General features: G+C 40.9%; 1 protein-coding gene across 1 annotated transcript in view; it reads left to right on the top strand.

Moving 5' to 3' along the window:
• Nucleotides 1-18,132, top strand: part of ADGRB3 (adhesion G protein-coupled receptor B3) — a 799,562-nt gene that overhangs the window by 347,365 nt on the left and 434,065 nt on the right. The window contains exons 7-8 of the mRNA XM_060030408.1: nucleotides 9,066-9,167; nucleotides 9,520-9,626. Of these exons, the coding sequence (XP_059886391.1) occupies nucleotides 9,066-9,167; nucleotides 9,520-9,626 (209 nt within the window). The remainder of the gene's footprint in view (nucleotides 1-9,065; nucleotides 9,168-9,519; nucleotides 9,627-18,132) is intronic.

Raw genomic sequence — 18,132 nt, 5'->3', positions numbered from 1 at the left:
TTTCTCTGTTGCTTGCCCTCCTATTCACCTGGACTCCCCTAGTGTCCTGGGCCCTCATCTTCACCTACTGAAATAGGAGCATCTTGGGAGCCCAAGCCATTAGAAGTTGTCTTCTCACTTAAGCATTCTTTCTTCCACAATTGCATGGGTGCTCTTTCTTTTCTGAACCCTTATAAACTTGCTTTGTGCTTCCCTTATTATATATTGCTATTATATTTTATTATATATATATATATATATATATATATATATATATACCTCTTAGCTAGAATTCCAGCTTATTGCAAATGAGCTATATATTTTCACCTTCCAAATCCCCTACTCTGCATTGACTGTAGCAGGTCCTTAGATATATGCTCTTTTGAATGTATTTATTCCATATCATAAAATCTATAACTGGACTAATGAAATCATTTGTGTAAAAGCATGTGAATACACTTCAAAATGACTATGATAGTAATACGTTTTATAATCTTACTTTACTCTTTCAAAATGCTGTTCGATTACTTACTTAGAATTTGAATAGACATTTTTAGCACATCTACTATTTTTATTTTGTAGTTAGAATTTGTGGCACGATCCTTCCTTCTTTAGAAATAAATCATCGAGATGTTGGGGGTAAAAAAATATGTAAGTTTCTGTATAGCAAGTTGCTCAGTTCCCCCAAATCTCAGCCCAGCTTATTCTTTTAGGCCAGAGTTCCTCAAGGTGGCCTCGGAACCATTTTGTCGGCCTAGCATGGGTCCCAGGTTTGCCCAAATAGGGATTCTTTTTTTTTTTTTTTGCGGTACTCGGGCCTCTCACTGTTGTGGCCCCTCCTGCTGCGGAGCACAGGCTCCAGACGCACAAGCTCAGCGGTCATGGCTCACGGGCCCAGCCGCTCCGCGGCATGTGGGATCTTCCTGGACCGGGGCACGAACCCGTGTCCCGTGCCTCAGCAGGCGGACTCTCAACCACTGCGCCACCAGGGAAGCCCCCAAAGAGGGATTCTTAAGGCCTTAAGGCAGCTCACAAGACAGGAGGCCGTGGCTCACGGCCTTGACCCTGAAGTAGCCTTGCCCATCACCCTAATGTGCCTCCAAATGTTATCATCTGTTCCATCCGCCGTGACCTGGGGAAGGCTGTGGAGGGCTGTTTTCCTCAGCAGTTCCGAAAATGATGTAAAAAGGCAAGTAAGCACAGCACAAACCTCTCGGGTGCTCCAGTGTAAAACTTTGTCTCATGCAAGGATAGTTACTTAAGAGTTATTCCCCACAGTTAAAGTTAGCTATCTTTTAAATTATTATTTAACTTTGCTAACAAGTTGGAAGTAGGGTGACCTTGACTAAGTTGAAATATAGAATTTAAAAAATACTAATTCAGAATTTTGGGGTATGTGTTACGTATAACACATTGTCAGACCAAGTGCTCAAACAGGCAACCTGAAATGCACACTGTTCGCTAGGGAATTCAAAGTTCGTGGTTTGCTGACTCCCAGACTTAGAAACAAATTTTTGCAAAATACTTATGTACTTATTTTAGTGCAACAAATGCTTAGAGATGGTGTAACGTTCTCTGAAAATGGGCCGAGAGAGCTGTTTGATGGACTGAGGTCCACCACCCCCTCACTGAGGGATCTCTCTCTGCCTTGTTTTGCCCATATTTACAGGGATGACAATAACTGCATCCACTTTAAAGGTTATGACAATTATTTGAATGAAAATATTTAATGCGCTTAGAAGATTGCCTAATTCATAGTATGTGTAAATATTGCTGTTGTAACGGTGTAGCAACTTGATACTGATAACGATCCTTCTCTATAGAAGGAAGGCTATTACGAAACACATCTGATGAACACCCCTCTTTTTCCCTTCAGCCTTATTAGTAGCTGCATGAAGTCTTCACATGTGTAAGCTCCACTGCTGAATTAGAGCTGTACACTGTGTGAGCACAGAGGCTGAATCTGTCTTATTTACCTCTGTCCCCCCCAGCACAGGGGGTTCCCAAAACATAAGAATTAATGAATTGGCAGCAAGTGAAATTTGAAATACGGGGTCACGCATCGTGCATATTTTTTTCTTTTCTTTTTCTGCCTGCACCTCTACAGTTTGGAATCAATTTCTCTTTAATGCTGAAATTCTAGCATAAGTGGTGAAAACTAATTTTCCACATCAAATTAATTTAAGCCCTGTATAATTTTTGCTATTTTTAAGAGACAGAAAATCAGTTTGAATAGACAGATTAACAGCTAATCACTAGGTAATTGCCACCTTGTTTTAAGGGTGCGCGCTAACTGCATACTTGTGCCTTCAACTACAGTTGTACCTTACAGATGGGTTTTTATATCTTTGCACTAGTGAGAGCAAACAGTGGGATCTTTCAGCTGATGAACAGAGTCGTGATTCCATTTTGCTGAGGCATAAAAAAACAAGTGCTTCATATTGCTACACAATAATACGTTTTTATTTTGAGCACAGCAGCATGGCCTGAGCTAATTATACATTTTCTAATTTACAAAGTGCACGCAGGTAGCATTAAACAGAAAAAAAAACCAAAAACAACATTAACACAAATCTCTATCTCTAGCTTTTGCTTCTCTCCTGAACTTTCGTGCCATACACCAGCCAGCGTTTTGATACCAGGATGCGCTCAGATAGCTCACGCTCAGAACTGTTTTCAGCATCTTCTCTCCCAAGCCATATTCTCCCCGTGTGCTGTCACTCAGGGTAGAGCACACCAGACTCTCTGCCTGGATACCTGAGTTTCATCTTTACTCCCTCTCTTGTCCTCACCTCCTACACCTGCCCTGGAGCTGAGCCCATCCCTCCTCCTAAACACGTTTGGAATCCACCCACTTCCTGCAGCCACTTCCTGTGACTCCACAGCCCTTCTTCCCCAGTTACACCCTTTCGATCATCACAGGCCTCCTTGACGTCCATCTCACTCGCCTGCAACCCACTCTCCAAACTGCCAGGACAGCATTCAAAACATGGCATCTATTTCCCTCACCCTTAAGTTCACACCCCTAGTTTACATCGTCACCCTCACCCCCTCCTCCTCCTGCAGTGACCCACCTCTGTCCAGCCTCAGCTCTCCCAGGGGAGATGTTCCCAATGCCTTGGATGGACCAGGCTCTCCTTGCCCCGGGTCTTGCCACGTGTGGCACAGTTGCCCATCCTTGTTGGTTGACTCCCCCCTTGTCCTTCATATCTCAACTTGGACATCCTTCTGGAAATCCTCTGCTGGTCTGCTCACCCCTAAAGTACCCCTAGAGCAACTGGGACTCCTCTGATCATAGTGGAAGGCTGACGGCACTGTAATGTCTCTACTTCTGTGGCCCTCGACATCTTGGAGTTGAGAGGCTCTGTCTAGTCCTTTTTTGTGCACTACTTCCCAAGGAGACTGGCACATGATAGGAGCCCAAGTATTTGTAGGATGAATGAGTTCCATTCCTGCCACTGAGAAGACCCCAGGAAGTTTCTCACCCCTGGGGACTTCATAAACCTGAGATGGAAGAAAATAAATTGTCATTTTAATATCTAGACTCTTTTGCTTTGGATATGAGCAGAAATAGACCTATTTTCTGAACTAATTTATTTTTAAGATTTAATCTTCAAAGATGCCAAATCACCTTTGATGAAATATTTAAAGCAGCTGCAGGATTTGACATTCCTTCTAAAAAGCTGAAAATCCTGAACCAATTTGCAACTTTGAACCTCTGATTCCTCTGTCATCTTCCCTTCTTATCATTTGTGTACTGAGTTTCTATCTACAAGAAGCATGACGAATCCAGAGTTTCATGCATTTAGAGGAGAAAACAAAGTTTGCTGACTTCTCTAGGTTTAAAACAATTACTGTGTTTTTTTTTTTTTTTTTTTTGGTCTGGTTAAAGTACCTCACATTGATTGTCACCAGGTAAATGGGAACTAATACTTACTTGAGTGGTGTGGTTGGAAAAATAACTGTTGAATCAGCTTCTTCCTTGACCAGTTAGGATGTATGCAGTTCATATCAGGGGCTTCTGAACAGGGTCTCCTGGACGCTTACCAAGTCAGGCACAGCCCTACAAGGTCAACTTTTGTAAATATCCAGTACCATGGAAACCCATTTTGGCTAATTTTTAGGAAACCTATTGTAGCTAACTTCTCTGTCTTACTACTCTTAAATGAAAATGACTACCTACTGCTGGCCTATTTCTCACACACACACACACACACACACACACACACACACATACACAGTCCTCAGTACTTTGCAAAATCATCCTCATTCTCTGTCATCTTAAGCACTGGCGTACTGGAAAAATAGATCTTCTGAACGTATTTGGTAGTTTTTGGTTAAAAGTACATGTGTGTCTATAGCTCCCACTATCATTTACCAGGACCTATAAGTGCTATGTGCCGTTAAGAACGAAACAAAACAGAAAAAGCCCCGTCTTCATGGCGCTCACATTCTAGCAGGAGGCTAATAATACTACTACTAATAAATAAGGGAGGACACCGTGTAGCAGTGGACGGTGAGGGGTGTCTTGGAGAACAGCCGGGCAGAGGAAGGGATGGGGTGAGAAGGCGGGATTCCAGAAGAGCTTGAGGGCAGCAGACAGGAGCCACGAGGAGGTTTAGGGAGGGAAGGGGGAGGCGTGTCCTGGGCAGAAAGAACGGGTGCACAGGCTGTGGGGTGAGGGTCCTCCTGGAGTTGGAGAAGCCCCCGGGAGGCAGTGAGAGTGGACGGGGGGAGCTGAGGAAGGGGCCAGACTGAGGCGCCTTGTAGCTGACGCTCCTTTCATGGCTCAGCGTTGTACTTACATGGAAAGAAGAACCCTCCCCCACGTGGTATACCTTTAAATAACAGTGGAGCGATCACCCGTATCCTGCCGTGATTTTGAACCTCATCAGTTCCAGGTGTGGGCCCGGTTAACAGCTCACCCTGTTGGCTCACCCGTGCCATCTAGTGGTGAACGGTTGCAATTACCAGGTTTTCTGACCCTAAGGTTGGCAGGGGCAGGGTGCTCTTGTGGGAATAACAATACGTGTCCAAGGTGGGGGGGGGGGCGGTGATGAATTTGGAGACTGGGATCGCCATGTATACACTAATATGTATAAAATGGATAACTAATAAGAACCTGCTGTATAAAAAAAATAAATAAAATAAAATTCAAAACAAAAGAAAAGAATTCCAAAACCCCCCACAAAAACAGATGAATGGGTAACGAAAAAAACCCAGAACAATACGTGTAGAAAGCTTTCTGAAAACATACATGGAAATGAAGACCTCCGGGTGCAAATTTCTGCTTCATTGGCTTATGTCAAGCCTGAATCAGAAAAAAAAAAAAAAAAAAAAACCCGATAGCTATAGCAACAAGTTTTACAAAATGTACTTCAACATCAATGGAACTGAAGAAATTGTTTGAAAACAGAAAAAAAGTACAAGTGAAGTGAAAGATTACAAAGGAAAAGTTAATGAGGGAAACCATGAGCAGAAGTTGGATATAGATAAACAAAAAGAATACTCAAGTGTCATAGTAACATCAGGTTAATTAATTAATTAATTCTATAGAATTATATCAGATTAATTAATTTTATAGAATTCAACTATGGAATAAACTATGCATGATGCATTTTGTGAGTTTTAACATGTATTATAAGTTTCCTTTTCATATTCTGTGATAGTTTTGGTTGACATTTACAGAAACACAATTATCATCTGTTCTATTGTTGTCCAGTGGGGTAGCTTTTAAAATTTCAACTTACATTAATTCAAATAGATATCTTTAAAACTCAGTTCTCAGTCTTGCTTGCCACATTTCAAGTGCTCGATTGCCACATTGACTAGACGCCACCGTATTGGACAGTGAAATTCCCACTTCCGTCACGGCAGAAAGTTCTACTGGATGGGCTAGTCTATTATATTGTTTCCTCAGTAGAACTGATGTACTCCACAAGCATGTTCTGAACACCTACTATGTGCTAGACAGCTTAGCAGTTCCTTACAGCAGATTAAAGAGAAATAAAGTAAAACATAATTGGTCTCCTAAAGGGCAAAATTTAGGAATTGAGGAGGTTCACACTGTAACCAGATGTTTTCCATCCATTGTGAGAAGAGATATAATACTTGTCTATTCAATGACTGAGGTACCGAGGGAGGTCCCCCAGAGAATACACCAGTTAAGATGTGTTTTAATGATATACAGGAATATTACTAACAACAAGCAAACAAACAGAAAAACAAGGAGGGGAGAGAGTATTTTAAGTAGAGGATATAGCTTTTGCAAAGTTAGGGAAGTGTAAATCGGTATGGGGTATCTGGAGGATGACAGTTAGTTTTGTGTGGCTGGTCCATGGGACAATAAATGTGAATCATAATTGGAGAGCGAGGTTAAGGCTTGCTGGAAGGACCATTTCATCACAGCGAGCACAGGCCTCTTTATCCTGTCAGATAACTGGAGAACCATGGAAAATTTTATGCAGCAAGTTATGGGATTACTCTTCATTTTGGAGATTACTTTTTTGATGTGGCATAAAAGAAGGAAGTTGCTGGAGAATTGTAGCACTTTACACCCTGCCTTTTAATATAAATTAAAATTTTATATATTTGGAATCCGAAAAAATATATCAATTCACCACTCTGTGCCTGCCTGTTTTCCCTTTTGATAAATGGGGCTAATAGTGTCTGACTTATAAAGTTGTTGGGGAAAATTAAATGAGCCCATTCATGTAAGACTGCTAATAAGGGCTCAATGCTATTACTGTTATTAAAGGTTTGAAATTATCTAAGGAAAACATTTATATATATATATATATATATATATATATATATTTTTTTTTTTTTTTTTTTTTTTTTTTTTTTGCGGTACGCGGGCCTCTCACTGCTGTGGCCTCTCCCGTTGCGGAGCACAGGCTCCGGACGCGCAGGCTCAGCGGCCATGGCTCACGGGCCTAGCTGCTCCGCGGCATGTGGGATCTTCCCGGACCGGGGCACTAACCCGTGTCCCCTGCATCGGCAGGCGGACTCTCAACCACTGCGCCACCAGGGAAGCCCTAAGGAAAGCATTTAACATAAGGAAAATGTAAGGGGTGGATGATTCTGCAAAGGATGCAGGGAATGAGATAGGGAGAAAGAATGGTCCAAGTGCTTGGTGGAGGCCTGAGAGAGAAGAGATTTCTAAGACCCTAAAGAAAGGATTTCCAAGGAGGAGGGGGAAGTCAATATAAAAAGTATTGCAGGGGGCTTCCCTGGTGGCGCAGTGGTTGGGAGTCCACCTGCTGATGCAGGGGACGTGGGTTCGTGCCCCGGTCCGGGAGGATCCCACATGCCGCGGAGCAGCTGGGCCCGTGAGCCATGGTCACTGAGCCTGCGTGTCCAGAGTCTGTGCTCCGCAACGGGGGAGGCCACAACAGTGAGAGGCCGGTGTACCGCAAAAAAAAAAAAAAAAGTACTGCTGGGAAGGTTTAGTGAGTGATGACCGAGGTGAGCGTGTTGGGTTTGGCCAGTAGGAGATCACTGGTGGGTGAGGAGGGGATATTTATGAAGATGGGCCTGGTGAACGTAGCGAAGAGAGTGCGCAGGAGTCAGGGTTCTAGAATCCAGTTCTGCTGATACCTCCACCAGCTCCATTGCCTTAGACAAGCCTCTTCTTTGGGGGCCCTGGTGCCCCCATTGGTAAAGAAGAAGGAAGTGGATTAGGTGATCTTCAGTGCCACTCTCAGTTCTGAATGCCCACGAGTTTCAACCACTCATCTTATTTCAGGTCATCATAAAGTGAATATTATTTCAAGATGGCAATGTCTCAAGCTGCATTCTTCACCTGCTAACAACTGTAATGGGTCCTAATGAGGTCATACATTCTGAAGTAGAATTAGTTTCAGTAGAATTAGACTAGCATGGGTTAAATAGTATGTTGTCCCCAAAGGAAGAAATTGCTCCCTGGACATCACACTCCTGTATATATTAGATACTTGTTATTTTGTAGGTCCTTGTTTACTTACTAAAGGTATTTCTATAGCCATATAGTCATTCATGTATTCACTCAACTTTGAACAACTTCTGTGTGCCAGACACAGCTTTAAGTGCAAGATACAGAGATGAGAGGACCCAACTTATCCCGGGCAAGTTGTGAGGACAAATATCAGAACATATAAATGGCAGTTCTGTGTGAAAGCACAACAGAAGTTCTGTCTGGAGAAAGAACTAGTGTGTTCCTTCAGGTTTGATGCAACATAGACAGACTTTTTTTTTTTTTTTTTTTTTTTTTTTTTTGCGGTACGCGAGCCTCTCACTGCTGTGGCCTCTCCCGTTGCGGAGCACAGGCTCTGGACGCGCAGGCTCAGCAGCCATGGCTCACGGGCCCAGCCGCTCCGCGGCATGTGGGATCTTCCCGGACCGGGGCATGAACCCGTGTCCCCTGCATCGGCAGGCGGACTCTCCACCACTGCACCACCAGGGAAGCCCAGACAGACCTTCTTCTTTCATGAATTCTTTGGCTTTCCATGAACATATTTCTGGTGTGCATCTATTATTCTTGCAATTCCCTTTAACTTTCTCACCTCAGTAATCAAATGGAGCTTTTGAAAAGCATAAGGCTAAAAGGTAAAATCTGTTAATTTTTATATAATGTAGTATGATTGGCATCATACTTATATGAAGAAATGAAAAGTTACGTATTTTTGCCCTTTATTTACTCGTATCACCTACAGTTAACAATTCTGATATGGCTTTCAGTTTATTAGAAATCACTTTATTGTATGACATCCCCAAACTTTATGAATATAGGTGAATACTGGAAAGATTTTTATGTATATGCTTAAATATAATGTTCAATTTATAGGCAAATCCAAATGACCTTTTTAAAAAGCCTGCACGGTAAGCACTTTCCAAAGAAAGTACATTTCTGTGAGGATTTTGTAGATAATGAAATGAAAGCTAGTGGTGTTTTATTTCTGAAGACATCTCTGACATTTCAGTAAACAGTACACTTTTAAGAAATGAAAACTCTCTGCAGTCACTGAGGTGCGTTTCAGGATTGCTTATTGCCAACATTTAAAAAATAAACACCACCGGCATTCAAGTCCCTCTGTTCTGAATTGCAGCACCTTATGAAATATGCCCAGAGGATTACCTGATGTCGACGGTGTGGAAAAGGACTCCAGCAGGAGACTTGGCCTTCAATCAGTGCCCACTGAATGCCACAGGTAATGTAGGATGACCCTCCAAAGTTGACCACCCACCAAGAGCAGCATGCTGTGTTCCTCACCATGCTTTGTCCTATATCCAAAATCAATCTGTCCAATAAGCAGTTAATGAAACAATTTTAGTAAAGGGCTTCCTAAGTGGAGACAACGAAGAGACCTGGAAAATCTTGATGATGCAGTGGTTTCTCCATGTGACTAATATGCATTGTAAAAAATGATCAAAGTAACCATGTCACATGCATGTTTGTTAAAAGCGAGAAAATGTACAAACCCAGGTTTTCAGCCCGCCTCCCAGTTCTGTGTCTCCTCGCAGCCTCCCTGTCGTAAAGCTCTCTGTTTCTGTGACTTGCAGGCACCGCTAGCAGACGCTGCTCGCTCAGTCTTCACGGAGTGGCCTTCTGGGAACAGCCGAGCTTTGCAAGATGCATATCAAATGAGTACAGACACTTGCAGCATTCAGTAGGTGCAAAAGCCAGCTTTAGTACTTGCTCTGTTTATTTTTTGCTAATGATCGCTGTGTGAGAATTTAATCTGCTGCCATACAATCAAATCAGTAAAATCTCTGAAAAAAAAATGCCTGAAGGAAAACAGGCTGTGCTAGAAAGCTAATTTTTATAAGTCGGCGCTAAAGAGTTTTGTTCCTAGGGTTGGGGTTTGTGGATCCTGCTTGGATCCTGCTATTTAAATGAATGGATTCCTTGTCCAATGAGGGAAAGGCGTGAAGAAAATCTGCTCCGCAGGCTTATCTATAAGAGTTAAACTATGTATTATGATTGGCACAAATCTGTGTTACATAAGACATTTCAAAATACCGTACATTTTAAAATTAAATTCTTTAGAACTTTAGTAGGTGGGAAATGATAAAGCTGTGTCATGTAGGTATCAAATTTCTCACTGCATTTTGACATTAAGACACCAAAAAAAAAAAAAAAAAAGACAGGGGTTATCGTATCAGAGAAAATTAGCTGCTTGCAAAACATTCTATGGGACACATTTCCCCAAATAGCCCCTCTTCTCCCACATATCATTGAATTATTCACGGAGTATGCTGTATGAATATTTCGAGCACAGTTAAGTGTCACTTGGTGTTTTACGAGTGCAAGTCATTGTCATTTTCGGAGACTGTTGTCATTCATCCTGGCAGTCGAGAGAGCTTCCTGTGTGAACAAACATCTCGGGGTTCAGAACAAAATACAAGCCGGAGCCGCTGGAGAGCCCAACGTTGGCAGGGATGCTGTTCAGTTAAGAGCCTTGAAGTTTTGTTGTGCTTATGTTTTCTTTCCATCTTCTTACAGTTGCTCACAAATAAGCCTGATTCTTAAAAAAAAAATCCTAAAGAACATTTTTGCTTGTGGATGGAGAAGTAGCTTGTACAATAAGAACGCTTCTTAGTGAAGTAAACGTATTTGATTATCAGAAAAACAAAAAGCACGTTTTAAAAACATCTGAAAAGCAAATGCTGTCTAATATGCTTACTTACCAAATCCGTAATTAAACTGATGATTATTTGGCTACACAGACCCTTATTTCTATTATTGTATGTACATTCATATATATACATACATGTTATTCTATATATATACATAAATACTGATTACACACAAATACATGTTTCATAATATATATTTATGTACATATCAGTATCTGGTGATATTTGGCTTCACTGAGCCTTATTTCTTTCAAAATTGAAATATTTCAGAATTAAGTAAATATATATATATATATATATATATATAAAACCAAGACTTTCTTATGAATTTAATTTTTAATGAATTTTATTTCCCCTAATTTTAGACATTCGACTCTGTTTACTTAATCTTAATAATATCCATATTTAGTTCTTGTTTATTCATGGTAATTTATATGAGAATAATTACATGGATTAAGTAAACCATAGGTCAATTTTTACAAATTTGTTAAGAATGAATAATATCAGCTGTTGGCAGAAAATTTTTCCTTCCTAAATTCAGTGTTTTGCACAGTAGTATTTAAATGAGTCTGCATTCTGTGAATGCAGGTCATCTGATAATGGAGAGAAACAGAAACACTCAGTGAAACAGGAGAGATGGTCTCGGACTGTGAATCGCATAGAAATCACGCAGTCAGTGATTGGACAGCCGATGTGTCCGTGCCCGTGCTGACTTGCAGACAGAAATCAAGTGCGTGATTTTGTAGAATAAGGAGCAGCCTCAGGGCATTCAGCTTCCACAGAGGACCAAGCACTCAGCTGGACACTGTCATAAATTAACTTCAGTCCCCACCACAACCTGCAAGTGGATATCCCTGCCCCAGGTTGAAGCTCTGCTGGGGAGCAGTCCAGTTACCTGAGGCAAGGGTGAAATTTGCATCCCAGGTACAACTGTTCAAAAACTTAACCTCCTTTCTGGAGGCCTTACTCCCTGCTGAGCCTTTGATTTGAAATCCTCTGCCCTAGATTCTGGCGCCGGGGGCACCTTCTTCTGGTTGTGTGTCCTTCGGAAAAGTCATGTGATCTCACTCAAGTCTTGGCTTGCTATTTGCAACTGAAAACGGTAGCCTCATCTTAGCACCTCTGGAGGTTTTGAGAAAAAGTAGATGAGATACTGTATGTGAGATGTTTGCAAAGCAAAGGGCTTTATAACTCTGAGGTATTAATATCTACAGGTAAAGAAAATGGGTTGTGTTAAAAAATTATCTCCATAAGAGTAAAATTTTAGAACTCAACAAGTTATTAACCTGAATGCTTCATGTGGAAAAATACAGATAAATATAGATGAATGGATAGATAGGTAGGTAGGCAGGTGGATAATTGAGTGGATGGATGGATGGATAGGATTGATGTCACATGTATTATTTTTTTAATCACGTGAGGTTTTTAAAAATAAATTTGTTTATTTATTTATTTATTTTGGCTGTGTTGGGTCTTCGTTGTTGGGTCTTCATTGCTGCACGCAGGCTTTTCTCTAGTGGCGGTGAGTGGGGGCTACTCTTCATTGAGGTATGTGGGCTTCTCCTTGCGGTGGCTTCTCTTGTTGTGGAGCACAGGATTTAGGGCCTGCGAGCTTCATTAGTTGTGGCACGTGGGCTCAGCAGTTGTGGCTCATGGGCTCTAGGGCACAGGCGCAGTAGTTGTGGAGCACAGGGTTAGTTGCTCTGCGGCATGTGGGATCTTCCCAACCAGGGCTCGAACCCATGTCCCCTGTATTGGCAGGCGATTCTTAACCACTGTGCCACCACGGAAGTCCCAGATGTCACATGTATTTTTGCTGATGAATTCTGTTTATATACACATATAGAAATATATACATACTTACACATCCATACGTACTTGCCTAGGGACCATGGTCTTCTCTTTTACAAGTTCAGGGAAGTATAGGACCAATGTATGCCTTAAAGAATGGTCACCTAGTATATCGAGCTCATCATGTGTACTCTGAAAAGTCACTTGGAGGTGGAAATAAAATCCCCTTCCTTGCATGCTTGTACTTTTGTGGCTTCACATACTTTGCCTGAGTAGCAAAACTAGGTAGTGCTTACGATGTAGAATAGTTCTGTCTCCTACAAATTCTTAAATTACCTTGGAGACTCTGCCTCTTCTCTAGTAGAGTTTGTCATTTCACAATTTAATATTCTATTTTCCTTGGGGGATTCCATTCCTTGCCACTCTATATTCATAAAACTCATTAAATGTTAATTGTCACCTACGGCAGATAATTATTTAAAATAAGTAGATCTGTGTTTTCCACATAGATTACAATATATGTACATACCCACATAGATTACAATATTTTGTATGCCCATTTTATAAAATATATGAAGACTAAGTTTGAAATGACATTTTATCATCAACAAACATTAGCTGAGTGTGTCCTATGAACTCTCATACTTATAAACCAATTGAGATAGACAGAAAGGTGTCATTAATGAGTTTACTATGTAAAATCACTAATCTGTCATATTGAACACTTATTGAATTCCTTGAGGACAGAAACCATTTCTTTTAATCTTCATTTCTCTAGTGCCCAACCCAATGCTAAGCATATTCTAGATATTCCATAGATGCTTGTGTAAAGAATGACTCTGCCACTTTTCTTATCAGGAGGGGAATGCTGGCAGCTGGAGAGTTCTAAGAAGGTGATGTACCAGATTTAATGTTCGTGAATTTTGACCACATGAAATTAATAAGTATTATCCCTCATGTGCAATTTTCCTAACCCAAAAATATCTAGAAATGTGGAGTGATTTATGACATTACTTCATGAACTTACTTGGCCACTGCAGAAGAATTTCAGTAAGCTAAAATTCATGAAGTCTCTCGGAAACTTTGTAAGATACAAAATTAAACACTATGATCCAACTGCTGTTTATTAAAAAAAAAGTCAGAAACAAATGCACACAGTTTAAAAAAAGTGAGGCTAGAGGAATAAAGTGCTTAATTCCTCTGGGATTCTTGGAGATTTCATGTGTTTTTTCCATATGTTAATATTTCATTTCATATTCTGGGATATTTTTTGAATTTTGTACCAAGCAAGGTAGAAATAATTTCTGAACCTACTGAGAAATAGGCACAGAGTTCAGGCACATTAAGAATAGTGTCTCTTTTACTTATAAAAATATTTGGAGAAAATGGGTGAATATTGTGGACCAAGGGGGCCAGTCCCACCCCTCCCCAAATTAAACAAACAGACCGCCTTGTCTCTGGTGCACCTGGAAAATCAGGGTACCTCTCTCTCTCTCTCTTCCTCCCCACCCTGTCCTCTCTCTCACTCATTCTCTCCCTCTCTCTCTCTCTCTCTCTCTTTTATTCACATACAAATACATGCCTACACACACACACCCGAAGTGACAGATGACTTAGAACTAGAAGAATGGTTGCCGTCTGCAGGTAGACAGTTCTAGAACAAGGTCACAGATATTCCCCTAGCAGAAGTCCCTCCACATGGAAATGTGAAGAATTGGTATAAATGTGTCCTTTGAGGTCACTGTCCTTTATAACCTCTGTTTCTATTTTTCAAGACGTCATTTAGCAGATGAATAGATACAGAAGTTGGAGCAATGATCTGTCTAGTCATGGAAGGGTTGATTTTGTGGGATGGGATGTCAAGGAGCTTGAATTGTGGTTTAAGAACTTGTTTCTCCAGTTTTCCTCTACTTTTATGAGTGTTAATTAGAGAGAGAGAGAGAGAGAACGATAGAGAGAGTTAAGGTGGAAGGCTAGGGTGAGTGAGACGGAGACAGAGACAGAGACAGAGAGAGGCTGGGGTGGAGAATGTACTTGCTGCTTCTTGCAGGGCCCAGCAGGAGGGCAGGTGACACAGGATTGGAGGTACACCAAAGAGTGAGTGAATCACTCAGTTTAGTACACACAATAAGCACTCAACACAGAGTTGTGAGAATAGAAGAGGGAGTAACAAACCCCTCCTGGAAAAGTCCAGGAAGGAGGCAGTGATCTCTGGTCTGGCAACAGGTCTTTGGACAAGCGTGAGTGGGGAGTTGCCGTCCCCTGCAATGGGAAAGGCTCTCAGCTGCATGGCGTCGGGTCCTCCAGGGAAGAGTCTTCACGTCACTCAGCTTAGTGGTCTCTTTTTAAGTAGTAACAGTTACCCCAGGAAAAGGGGTCTTGACTTTATTCATTCTCACTCTGTTCCAGTGAAGTACATCGCCCGTCAACATTCTTGTCTAAAGTAACACTCTTAGTTTATCACTCCAAAACACTCACAGTCCTACAGGGGATGTTTCAAAACAACTAGCATGGAAGTTCATACTGGCCACTGTGACTCATTTTGAGCCATTCATCATGTCTTACGGTAGCTTGAATCCTGTAAGTTTCACACCAGTTGAGTAGGAATCATAATACCAGAGAAATCACATCATAGCACATGCTTTATATTAACCCATATTCCCTACCTTCCAGGCGAATTTTGCTGCATTGCAACAAAACTTCTCACACATCACACTTTGTTGGCCACCACCTAGTTGCACAAATGCCAAACACATTGCCTAAAAGAGGCTAATACATTTGATGACTGCAGCTTATTTAGAGGAAAGGAAGAAAGCAATGGCCACCATAGTTTTGTTTACACCAAATATATTTTGAACCAGAAAAGTGGACAAGTCTTACTGTGTTTTTAATGAGCAATTGCAACACAAAGAACCGAGTGCTATGGTCCAGCCAACCAGTGGAACTAGCAGATGATTTTAATTTTTGAATATTCATCACTTAAGTAAAGGTAAGTGAGCCTGAGAGAACAAGAGTTATTTGTTCTGCCAGTTTTTTGCAGTATGATGTCAGTGTTTATTAGGAGAGAGAGAGAACAGTAGAACGTTAGAACACAGCAAGGGATAGGGAAATCGGGAAGAAGAAGCTAGATCAGTAGATTTTTAATCCTGGCTGAATATAATAACCATGTGGGAGTTCTTTAAAAAATACCAATTTGGGAAGTTCACCCACGGCCAGTTAAGTGGAGTTGTTACTAGCCTATAGTGCACATTCAATAAATGTGAACTATTATTGTTATTAATTACAACATTAATTTGTCATTCATATACATGTATTTCTACTTACTTGGCCCTCTCATGAAAGAATGTGGACATCCTCCTTTTAAGTACTCAAGGCACAGCGCATGGCTGCCTTCTTATTTCTGTTGCCAAGTTTCAGATTTGTCGGAGTCCTCACTCCCAGAGCTCAAATAATTATTGCAGAATCCAACAATGCCAAGGAAACGTTGAAAACATTATTTCCTTTAAAATGGACAGAAGGCTCTTAATTTATTCAAGACCACATGTTAAGGTTTTGGCGTCTGAGTTCAACTTCACAATCCCAAAGTTTTCAACGTGAGGTCCTAAATAAAATGATGAGCTTACTGAGTGTTCGTATAGCTCACATTTATTGAATGCTATCTACCCTGAAGGAGCTGATTGAAAAAAAATTTGGAAGGAAGATGTTAATTAAATCTTGGTATTTTAAGCAATTCATATGTCAAAGTTTACAATGTATTTCAAGGACAAGATAGAGAATATTTTAGACTTTATATTCCATATGGTGTCTGTTCTAAATACTCAACTCTGGTGTTGTAACACAAGAGGAACTATAGGCAATTAGTGAACATGGCTTGGTTCCCATAAAACTTTTACAAAAACAGGCAATGGGCTGAATTTGGCCCACGGGCTGTAGTTCACTAACTCCTGGTCTATAATATACATTTTATTTTAAGTTGGTTTCTTTTTTTTAACATTTCAACTCTATTAGAATTCTCCATCAGAGAATGGACAAATTTTATTTTGTTCTTCTCTTCTCTGTTTTCTTTAACATTTTAACCAGTCATTTAAAATTTCTTTTCAGCAAAATCTAAGATGGATAATCTGTGAAGGGCTTGTTTTGTTTTCTTTCATCAGTCACATCATCTGACATATGTAGTAAATTTTTTAAAATAAATGTATTTATTTATTTTTGGCTGCGTTGGGTCTTCGTTGCTGTGCGCGGGCTTTCTCTAGTTGCGGTGAGCAGAGGCTACTCTTCGTTGCGCTGCGCAGGCTTCTCATTGAAGTGACTTCTCTTGTTGTGGAGCACAGGCTCTAGGCGTGTGGGCTGCAGTAGTGGTGGCTTGTGGGCTCAGTAGTTGTGGCTCACAGGCTCAGTAGTTGTGGCTCGCAGGCTCAGTAGTTGTGGATCACGGGCTCTAGAGCACAGGCTCATTAGTTGTGGTGCATGGGCTTAGCTGCTCCGCGGCATGTGGGATTTTCCAGGACCAGGGCTTGAACCCATGACTGCTGCATTGGCAGGCGTATTCTTAACCACTGTGCCACCAGGGAAGCCCTAGTAATTTTTAATTAAATCTCAGTCATTGTGTAAAACAAATGTAGGATTTTGGGACAGTGTTGATGCCCACCAAAAAGCATTCCCACTTTTTCAGACATAATGAGGAGCAGGAACTTTAAAGCAGCCAAGGATTCATCTGGGTCAAGATGTTTTGCAGTTTTCATCAGACTACCACATCCCCTTAGTCTCCCTTTTTCCACTGTGTCTTATACGCTTTGGATAGAGAGCTCATGTGTGCCCATCCTATCAGCCCTGAGAAACTGTAGAAGATTCAGCTCTGCCCTTTAGAGTGTCCAGGATTTCTGCCCAGGCAACTTCAAATACATCAAATGTCTTGAGTGGGAGGCATCTGGTTACTTAAAGCTGGACTCCTCCCTCACTAGGCGTTTGTTTCTAAATGCCTACTTACAAGGATGGAGAAAACTGCACTCTGCTTTTTACAAGTGTTTATCCTAACTCTTCAGCTTCCTACACATTACAAAAATCCAGCCAATGTCTCATGGAGAAAAATCCCAGTAAGATATTTAGGGACCCTACAATTTCCATTATAGTTCTTCAGCCCTGAGCAACCAAAGAACATTAGTTTCTCTTTCTACCCTAGAAGTCCTCTGCCTTGGCCACACCTTCCCCTCACTTTTTGCCAAAATTTAGCAAACATTCCTAAGGGGAAAAATAACAGCTGGCTGAAATTGTTTGCCTACCTCAGAAAGGATCTCTTCTTTCTGGAAACTTAGTTCATCTCATCCATAGCTCGCTGAAACTCTGCGAGCTTGAAGAATATGATTTTCGTAATTTATGTTTTTTTCTAGTTGTAGTGGCAAACACATTGGCCTTACAGGAATTACTACACTTTACTAAACTGATGAATTTTCACTGTATTATAAAATATAAAAAAAAATCTTTAGGCACATATGATAGTGTTTCCCAGGGAGTTTTAAGGGAGTCTATTACAAAGCTGTATAATGAAATACTTCTAAAATTATACTTTATTTCCTCTTTTTTAAAAATGCACAACATATTACTGATTATATCTATAAATCCCAGAAGATTTGTAAGCTTCTCCCTTATTACGGATTATTGTGACTTGGTGAAGAAATGTTAGAATTAGTTTTAGGCATTGAAATCCACTGACTTGAAACTTATTTATGGGATGATTTAACGGAATAT

Source organism: Delphinus delphis, chromosome 14, assembly GCF_949987515.2.
Source record: "Delphinus delphis chromosome 14, mDelDel1.2, whole genome shotgun sequence".
Lineage (NCBI taxonomy): Eukaryota > Metazoa > Chordata > Mammalia > Artiodactyla > Delphinidae > Delphinus > Delphinus delphis.
This window is presented reverse-complemented; position numbering and strand designations above follow the sequence as displayed.